This window comes from Oncorhynchus mykiss, chromosome 19 (genome assembly GCF_013265735.2).
Source record: "Oncorhynchus mykiss isolate Arlee chromosome 19, USDA_OmykA_1.1, whole genome shotgun sequence".
In the NCBI taxonomy this organism is placed as follows: Eukaryota; Metazoa; Chordata; class Actinopteri; order Salmoniformes; family Salmonidae; genus Oncorhynchus; species Oncorhynchus mykiss.
In genome coordinates this window covers 55,365,166-55,375,442 of record NC_048583.1, presented here as the reverse complement: position 1 = coordinate 55,375,442, position 10,277 = coordinate 55,365,166, and the positions used below count along the sequence as shown (strand labels likewise).

The 10,277-nt window shown below is 42.0% G+C and overlaps 1 protein-coding gene across 2 annotated transcripts; it reads left to right on the top strand.

The window, feature by feature from the left end:
• The first annotated feature begins 303 nt into the window (after positions 1–303).
• On the top strand, positions 304–10,069 carry mtfr1l (mitochondrial fission regulator 1-like). Of its 2 annotated transcripts, none has more exons than XM_021574744.2 (8): positions 304–444; positions 1,367–1,515; positions 1,755–1,841; positions 1,980–2,092; positions 2,323–2,534; positions 3,544–3,919; positions 5,558–5,708; positions 5,892–10,069. In XM_021574744.2, the coding sequence occupies exons 2-7, from the start codon at positions 1,501–1,503 to the stop codon at positions 5,679–5,681; spliced, it is 927 nt and encodes a 308-aa protein (XP_021430419.1). In that variant the 5' UTR covers positions 304–444; positions 1,367–1,500; the 3' UTR covers positions 5,682–5,708; positions 5,892–10,069. The 2 variants fall into 2 exon arrangements, with proteins under 2 accessions (XP_021430419.1, XP_021430418.1); XM_021574743.2 differs by having other exon boundaries at positions 1,734–1,841.
• The last annotated feature ends 208 nt before the right edge of the window (positions 10,070–10,277 follow it).

Sequence of the window (10,277 nt, the reverse complement as noted above, 5' to 3'; positions counted from 1 at the left end):
AGTTTAAATGACAATGGTCACTTTTCAAAATTCCTTTGGTTTGTGGCACTCATTCACTGCAGAGAAATAGCCTATGCATAAAGCAGTCGGAACAAATAGCATGGTCTTCCTCAATTTAGAATAGAAAACTAGAGTGGCTTCCAGTTTAGGGAAATATTACCCTTATTTATAAGGGGGTCCGCAGCCATTCTGCAAAAAGCCTCGCATTTGCTTTTCCTGCCACACGAGGCACTGTCGTCACATCACTTCGCTTGTTGATGCTCAAATTTTATTGGCTGGAGAAAAGGCATGTGTAATGATCCGACCAATCACATTATAGAATAGAGTGCTTTTTCCGGGCCTAGTAAAACGATAACATTGCTGAAGTCTGAAAGACGAAAACGAGAACGTGTTAGTCGAAAAGAAAATAATTATTGAAATCTCTCAGACGTTACATTAACAAATGTAAGTTGCATGCTTATAGTTTTCTTTATATTGTGTTAAGATAATCGAAATATATGGTATAATTTCGATTTACACTTGAGGGTCAATCAAAGGACCGGCTGAAGCTTGTTAGCTAGCAAGCTAACATATAAACTGCGGTTAGCAACTGCGGTCAGCTAGCTAATCAATTTATTGTGAACCGGTTAGCTAGTCAATTTATTATTAATCATTTGCTTTGCGTGATATGTTAGGATTATACTTTTGGTGTTCGGAACTGTTGCTCATTGAAAATCCACTCATGCCATTTGATCAACCTCATTTACAGCAACATTAAAGGTCCAATGTAATACAGCTGTATTTATCTCGATGTCAAATCATTTCTGGGTAATAATTAAGCACCTTACTGTGATTGTTTTAAATTAAAATGGTCAAAAAGAAACAAATAGCATCTTAGCAAAGAGCAATTACTCAAGCAAGAATTTTGCTATGCCTGTCTGAGTGGGGAGGGGAAAACTAGCTGTTATTGCAAAGAGGTTAGGAACTCTGTCAATTTGCTGGTATATCAATAAGAAACAAACTCCATCCCACCACAAAAGGCTGACAGGTGGTCTTTTCAAACAGTTTTTACACTAAAATGGCACGATCATCGTTTTCACAATTTTACAGTATTATTCCAACCAAAAATATCACGTTTTTGACTGCACTAAGCCTTTTAATATAATCCTCAACACACTTTTGAGGCAACTTCGTTTACTAATTTCATAGCTATCGAGTTGGCTCGAAAAGGCTGGATGGCTAACATTAGCCATTCGTACATAAAGTCTTCTAACTTTATGTAGCTAGTTAAAGCCATTTATAACTTTCAGCTGAATGTGTGGCCTGCTGTCAATAATCTACATAGTCCATTTTCAATTGTCAACATGTGTCTTTGTTTCCCTCACAGATGTTGGAAGACCTCAATATCAGCGTCTGAAGACTGTTTATGGCATGTCCTTTGTTTACTAAACACACAGTAGCCAACTGAGCCCAGCGCTGATTAGGTGTCCTCTGCACATTGTATGAGCAAGATCATTCACCATGGAAACCGAAGCAGTAAGTTAGCTTGCTAGCCCTTTTTATAGATTAAAAGCATGCATTCTGAAATGTACTAACAAGAGGTTGTGGTAGCCTGGGTGCCAGTCTGTTTCTACCCTCCATCCCACTCATTGGCTTGACAATGACAGCAAAGCTGGCAGGACCACAGATCTGGGACCAGGCTAAGTTTGTGGTGTGTTGGAAAAACTAACAGCATGTTTCTTACCACTATTCAGGAGGTTATTCCTATTTGGCAGAACAAGCCTCATGGGTCGACTCGCAGTGTGGTGAGGAGAATAGGCTCTATTGTACCCATGAAACCACCGCCCAGGGCATGTTTCCAGGTAAATATGGTCATTATCAAATTCAACACATGCAATAGCATAAGTACACGGTACAGACAATGACTTTCTGTCAGAAGGCCGACCTTGTGGCCAAATTGCATTAAAAGTGCTAACAGGGAACCTGCACCTGTTTACCAGGAACTCCCAGGTCTCCCTCCTCTGCGGCCCATGGATGGCCCCACGGTGCCCACACTGGCAGACATTGCCTGGATCGCAGCAGATGAGGAGTCTGAGACCTATGCCAGAGTGCGGTAAATATGTGCTTTTCTCACCCACAGTGCAGAAGAATGTGGCTGCTGAACTTGAGTATGTTCCTTCACTGAGGCCGCAGATATGTCAGCTATCGTGGGGTCTAAATAATTGGCCTATTGTTTATGCTAGCATTACTTATGACAAAGGACACTCTGGTAGATGTGATAGAGGCTTTCACCTCCTGTTCTTTTAATGCAAGCGTTTTCTTGTGGTCCATTTCTTTTCTCAGGAGCGATTCACGCCCTCTTAGACATGAGTGGCGACCCACGCCTCTCCTGGTTATGCACAGGAACTCCTCAGTTCCCAACTTCCGCCGCGACGTCAAGAAGGTGGAGACGCTGAGGAAGCCTGCGGTGACGGCCATGAACCGTACCACCTCCCTGCAGGATGAGCTGAGCAGACTCCGCTCCCAGATCGCCAAGATCGTAGCCACAGAATCTGGTAGGGAATTTGTCAAGCAGTTTCCCCACAGCTGTCATTAAGTTAAATTCACCAGTGAAAGGGGCTCTTTCTCTGGCAAAGCTAGCTAGCTATATTAGGCCTATCAGGGCTCTACAGTGCGACCATTTTACTTGCATATGTGCCTAAATATTCTGTGACCTGGAGCACACATGCTCCTTGTAAAAATAGGTAGAGCCCTTCCTAAGTGCCTATCAGTGGAGGCTGGTGGGAGGAGCTATAGGAAGACTGGCTCATTGTATTAGCTGGAATGGAATTAATGGAATGCAGTCAAACATGTGGTTTCCATATGTTCGATACTATTTAATTTTTTCCATTCCAGCCATTACAATGAGCCCGTCCTCCTATCGCTCCTCCCGCTAGCTTCCTCTGGTGCCTATATACAGTATCTGACGCTTTGTCATTTATGCAGCAAGGTGATTGTCTTAGAGTAGCTTGGCTTTATGTGTTGCTTTTAAAGTGTCATAATCTTCAGTATGGCTACCGCATGCAGTGATGTGTAATAATAAGATAATCAACCTCGGATATTACCATGTGTATATTTTAGAAGACGTATGTGTCTTATTGGTCCTTGGGATTGTATGTCTTATGTCGTGGATGCATTAGCATATACCGTAGTCATTGTTGCAGAAATTATGAGGACAGTGTCACATGCTATAGCCATGCGCTGTTAGATGACACTGGAGTTCTTATCAGGCAGATAACCTGATTTTCCTAGATGAGTGTAGGGCTCGCCCTCTGAAAGTGATGGGCTTTGGGATTAAAACTGAAAGCACACTAACCTGCCTGCCCATGCATCAGAAGCTCATCAGAGGACTCTGTATTTTAAATAGCCTGACCATGTGACCCCAGTGCAGGAGATGAGTTGATTGCCAATCTGCATCCCTTTAAGGCTCTGTCTGTCCCAATTCTGAGGTTTATTTATGGGAAAATAATCAAATCTGAAAAGTGTGATAACTAGCCTGTCTCTGCTCTGTTTGTCACCCTAAAGGCTCCAACCCCTTGACCCCCGACCTCCTGTCCCCCGACGACACCAGCATGAGCTTTTCCATGGCGCCCTTTGAGACGGCGCCCTACCAGCCCGCCGCCTCAGCCTCCTTCGTCATCAGTGACGTGACGGAAGAGGAAGAGGAGGAAGATGAGGAGGAGGATGTGGTGTCTGTGGTTTCGGAGCTTATGCCGGACCCCATGCCGCTCGCAAACATGTCTGCCTCTATGACGGCCTCAGCGACCTTTGACCTGGACCATCCCAGCATGGACTTCCGGGAGGCGGAGGAGGACACAGTGTCGCTGTCCAAGTCCACCAGCTTTGCTGACGTCATGGACATCCTGAAGGACATGAACCGCATGAAGATGAGCAAGGACAGGTAGGTTAAAGGGCGAGTCAGGATACGGAAGAAAATGGCTTCCTCTGATGTCTCTTAATACACACACAGTGTAAATACCATGTCTGCAGAAGGTGTATGATAATGCATTGGCAGGAAACACAAGGACAGCTGGTCGTTGTCCTGTTTTCCACAGATAGAAAAAAGCAAGAGGAATCAATTTGGTCAAGGATGGGCAATTTTGATGGGTGGGGTCACAAAAAATCTGAACTCTTTATGAGGGGCCACAGTGGCTTGCCGGTCTGCATTCCCACATTCATACCCGCTAGTTACATATCGCAATATTATTTTGGGACGATATTATACCGATATTTGACTTATATAAACTTTTTTTTGCTATTGTAAGTAACGTTTGTGCTAGTCGGCTGTATCTGCGCCAAAACTCAGGTATTTTTCATCCTATAGCTTGTAACTCCTTTTCTCATGCTCTCTTGTCTCTCTGCAGCAGACATGTAGTGAGCCATATGTTTGGAAAATCAAATCACAAAATCACAATGCATATAGAATCGTGAGAATTGCATAACATCATATCAGCATTTAAGTGTATACAGTAACCCAAAAAGTGTTAAACAAATCAAAATATATTTTAGATTTTAGATTCTTCATAGCCACCCTTTGCCTTGGTGACAGCTTTGCACACTCTTGGCATTCCCTCAACCAGCTTCATGAGGTAGTCACCTGGAATGCATTTCAATTAACAGGTGTGCCTTAAAAGTACATTTGTGGAATGTCTTTCCATAATGCGTTTGAGCCAATCAGTTGTGTTGTGATAAGATAGGGGTGGTATACAGAAGATAGCCCTATTTGGTAAAAGGCCAAGTCCATATTATGGCAAGAACAGTTCAAATAAGGAAAGAGAAATGACAGTCCATCATTACTTTAAGACATGAAGGTCAGTCAACCTGTAATATTTCAAGAACATTGAAAGTTTCTTCAAGTGCAGTCGCAAAAACTATCAAGCGCTATGATGAAACTGGCTCTCATGAGGACCGCCACAGCAAAGTAAAGGACACAAAAAATGGACACATACGAAAGGACACATATGAAGAAGAGACTTGCTTGGGCCAAGAAACACGAGCAATGGACATTACACTGGTGGAAACCTGTCCTTTGGTCTGAGGAGTCCAAATTTGAGATGTTTGGTTCTAACCGCCGTGTCTTTGTGAGACAGAGTAGGTGAACGGATGATCTCTGCATGTGTGGTTCCCACCGTGAAGCATGGAGGAGGAGGTGTAGTGGTGCTTTGCTGGTGACACTGTCAGTGATTTATTTAGAATTCAAGGCACACTTAACCAGCATGGCTACCACAGCATTCTGCAGCGATACGCCATCCCATCTGGTTTGCGCTTAGTGGGACTATCATTCATTCCATATGTGTTTTTTCAAAATTTAGACGTCTTCACTATTATTCGACAATATAGAAAATAGTACAAATAAAAACCCTGGGATGAGTAGGTGTGTCCCAACTTTTTACAGGTACTAATATATTTAAACCTGTTCTGAAAATCTGTGGGCCTACAAACAGGGAGGTCTTTGCCGCCAGTTGCCATTTCTGAATTAGGTCATGGATTTCAGTTGTCTTTGTACCAGACCATGCTCTTATTGTGTGTGTCCATGCAGGTGCAACAGAGGCTGCACCTCCCTGATGGGCGAATCGGACTCCGCCTCGCTGATCTCCGAGGCCTTGAGGAAGAAGTTTACCCTGAAGGATGAAGACATCAGGGGGATGAAGAAACACACCTAGAGCACCCGTAGTCCTCCATCTCCCCACGTAAGTCAGCCACACAGAAAGTAGTCCCTCTCCACAGACATTCAGGCTTGCAAGATTAGACAGAAACATCTATCAAGCAATGTTCAATTGCCAGTGGACTTTCCAATGTGTGTTGCATGACAGCATTTTACTCTTGGTTCACAGAGGATTGTCTCTCATTGCTTCTCTCTCTTCTGCTGCCAGGCCTGTGCCTGACGACCCAGTCCCGTGGAGACCCGGCTGCACCTCATCAACCGTGGCAACGGTTAAACCAGACGGAAAAACAAACCACCACCTCCCAGCAGGCCCAGTCAGTCTGAACCCAACCAAATCTAAACCATACCCTAGCTATTAAAAATATTGCCTAGTCAGACCATGGTAGCAGCTGGCTGATAGGCACTATAAGATGGGTGCTGTTTGACGTAGCACAGATAATTTTTGACTGACCTTAACTTGTCGATTCTTCCTCAATTCCAGACTTGGAAGACAACTAATGTCTTCTAAAAGTCAATGTCTAGTTTCAGCGGGTTTGAATTTAGAAAAATCTATTTAGTCTGCCACCCATTAATAATGATTAAAAAGAAAAGTCAAAAGGTTTGACAGCCGTACCATATAAAATGCATGTCAGTTGGGAACAGGTTTTTGATGTCCCAATACCTTGGCACCGAGTCTATGAACTGACATATAAAACAATTATTGACATTAATTTTAATTTAATCTATTATAAAATACTTACTACAAAAAGAATGCTCAATATATATGGGACATTGGACAGTCAGCCTTGTGCACCCTCTGCCACGAGGAAATAGAATCAATAGAACAGTGAGCCTTGTGCAGACTCTGCCACGAGGAAATAGAATCAATAGAACAGTCAGCCTTGTGCAGACTCTGCCACGAGGAAATAGAATCAATAGAACAGTCAGCCTTGTGCACCCTCTGCCACGAGGAAATAGAATACTGTCCATCGGTGGCTCGCTTTTGGAGTCAGGTCCAGGAATGGTTATGTCTTATCAGGGTTCAGATGGACATGCCGACTATTGTCATGGCATCGGAACAACCAAGATCAGTCAATGGGGAAACATCATTGTAGTCTTGGGTAAAGTATTTATTTTCAGGGCAATATCGGTAGAAATGTTACAAATAGGGAGGTTCAGGAGCCTCGTAAGACATCACAGTAAAATGGAGGGATGTATTGCAGAAGGAAATTGTTAAATGGCGTTATACTGTGAAAGGTGGATTAATCTGTGGACATGGGAAGGTTGGCGTAATACTGGGAAAGATGGGTTAATCTGTGGACACCGGAGGGTTGGCGTTATACTGGGAAAGATGGGTTAATCTGTGGACACCGGAGGGTTGGCGTTAAGATCGGGAAGAAAATGTGAATTGGCTGCTGTGGGTGAAAATCCAGCACTTGAAGAAAGAGTAAATTAGAAATATAAATGTATAGTTTTAGGTACTGTAGATGTGAGTGAAACAGATGTAAATAGCAGAAGTATTGTAGTCTGTTTATTCCAATCACAGTAGGGAAATGAACAAATAAGGAGATTGGAAATGATGCAGACAATTTCATGGATAGAACCTACATTCTATCTGCAATATTAAAGCTGATCCCCCCCCCCCCCCACAAAAAAAATGGAATTAAGGTTTTGCTCCATGAGGTAATCCAACAATGTTGCCATCGTGCTCATCTTCTCTCATTGATTAAGTCAGGTGGGTGTCCACCCTGTAGTGCCACATGTCATGATGAAACTCACTTGACTTTGAAATAGTCAAGATGGTGGCGTACAGATTGTTGGTTAACTTCATAGATCAAAGAATGTATAACAGCATATTCTAAATTCAAACGAACCACCTGCAACTAGAAATGGATGTTTTAGAATACATTTGGTCTTCCAAGTCAGGAATTGAGGAAGTCTCGCCAAGTAAACGTTGCTTAAATTCTATGTGCTATGCCAAACAGTACCTAACCTGTAACGGCTGATGGAGCATCACATTAGCCATTACAATATGCTAGCTAAACCACACCCCTCCTGTTATTCAATCAACAATCTGTTTACACTCACTGTCTGCTCCCACACACCTCCCAAAAAAGGTAGATTCCTTATCCCATTGCTTCAGGAGCAACATCATGGCAATGTAATTTTGTGGGCGCTGTATAACATGCCCTACAGATTCACCTGCTTTGATGGCTCTCGCTAATCACCAGACTGACTCCAGTGCTGCCTAGTCATCTTTTTATGTACAGGCTGGGGTTTCTCTAGGATATTGTACCTGTTCTAGTACCACGAGAGAAACCATTTCCCCCTTTTTTTGTTGTTGACAAGCTTAGACTTTCAACAGAAGAGTTGTGGATGGATGCATTTGTTGGAGTGGGATAGTTGTAATTTTTTCTCATTTTGTTTCTGTATAGTCGTGATAATACATACTTGAAGTTGTATGTACAAATAAGACTGAGGAGAGTAACAGATTACTACAAAACACTTAATACTCTGTTCATTTACAGCTAAAATCTCATGTTTTTCAGTGTTATCGCTGCATTAGAAATACAATAATGACCTTGCGGTCATAGTCAATGTGTACAACATAACATAACATTTATTTATTTGCAGGCTTCTTCAGGACCTACTCATTAACCCATTGCATCAATACGAGAACATGTTATTGCTGTCCTTGGGGTAATGACTCTCAGAATTTAGCTTGATTGATGGCCCTTTGGTAAACATGATACAGATAAATAAATCCCAATTAAAAGCAGTGGACGGCCATGACTAAATATGAATGATATGTGTTTGTGTCGTCTTCGGACTTGTGTGATACAAGGAAAGCTTGGAAGACTTATAAATCTACGGTAAAATGTGAATGAAAGTTTTCTCTTGTGTGATGTTGCGCTATAGCTGCCTGTTAAGACACCAGAGAACAACTGTACAGTTTTTTTTATGTAGATACAAAATGTCAGATTTCCCTATGGTGTAGAATGCGTGGCTCTTGGGAATGTGACAATGTGCATGTTTACTGTCACGATACACTAAAAGATATGAGTATGAGTGACTCTTGTGTCTTTTTGAAAATGATCTCCTGTTGACGCCTTATAACAAAACCTATTGCCTCTTCCAATATGGCAGTTGTTCTTTTTATTTATTGGTTGGTGTGCCATAACTTTCCACTGTTTTTGTCTTTTTCCTCAGTTTGCCCCACCTCTTGAGCCCCTAAACTTTTACGCAACCACCCATAGGCACATTGTATCTGTCCCATTATGGCGTCTGTGAGAGCACCGGCAGCGCCATTGAGGCCATCTCCATTTTGAAGTAGTCAATTTTGTCATTCTCCTTCTATGAGTTGGCAAACAAACTGAAAGGGTGCACACTGCCACCTAGAGTGTTTGAACAGGTATAAAGACGAGGTTCGGCTATTTACTGCCACCTGCAGTTATGGAATGTTTGCTCACAAGTATAATTCATTGGCTGATCCCTCCTGGTGACCTGGATTTAATTATGTGATCCTTCCTTAAGCCATAGGAATCCCCACCCAGATTACTACTTTAAAATGCTGGGAGCCCTCAATGGTTTTCTACATCTAGAGACCTCTATCATTCTCTTTGTCAACAACCACACTTTTGACATTTGCATACATCAAGTGACTGACTTGACTGCTTTGGGAGCCAATCATGTGTCATTTCTTCTCCTTTATCATGAAACCCCTCCCCCTTCACAGAAGAAATGCTTCTCCACTCATTTTGAGTTCTTATCATATCAGGATAAGATGATTATATTACTCTACTCTTTGTTGAGATGTGTGAATACCAACTTGCATCTAGGCAGTGGAACTGTAGTTTAGTTTGCAGTGAAAGCGAGGTCCCACAAAGTTATCTATGGGGTGTGATAAGGACGCCCAGCTGTGTGTTAAGGTCTGTATCTCGTCTGTTTTTTCTTCTTCAGTGTCTGCCTCCTCTTAGGTCTTTTAACAAATATTCCCATTTTAAGTGTGCAAAATCGAGAGTATCAAACTTTGAGCTGAGCATTTCACAAAGTATGCTTCAGATTTATTTTATTTTTTAAGGTTTGGCATTACTCATGTGGTCAAGAGTCTGTCTTTACAGGCGTTTTGTGAACCCCATAGGGAACGGAACTAGAGCAGTTATTACTATTCTTGGTGCACCGGTGTTCCTATTGATAGAAAGGGATCTTTACTGAGCATTTCAATCACCAGCTTTGTTTTGATTCTGCTTTGCGCCATTTTTGTTTTGGATAACTATTGACCATGCCACATAATGGTCTCTGATAATATGCCCGCCATACTTGTCAGTTTTATTCTGCCAAATGGAAGAAAGAGCTCTTTGTCTGTCTTGTTTTGAAACGTAAATAAAGATGGGCTGATGTTTTAAACTCCAGACGTATTCTTTATCATCCACTTTGATAGTTGACCATTTTTCAAAAACTCTTGTTTCCGACTTTAACAATGTTGTAATATATACACTGCTCAAAAAAATAAAGGGAACACTAAAATAACACATCCTAGATCTAAATGAATGATATATTCTTATTAAATACTTTTTTCTTTACATAGTTGAATGTGCTGACAACAAAATCACAC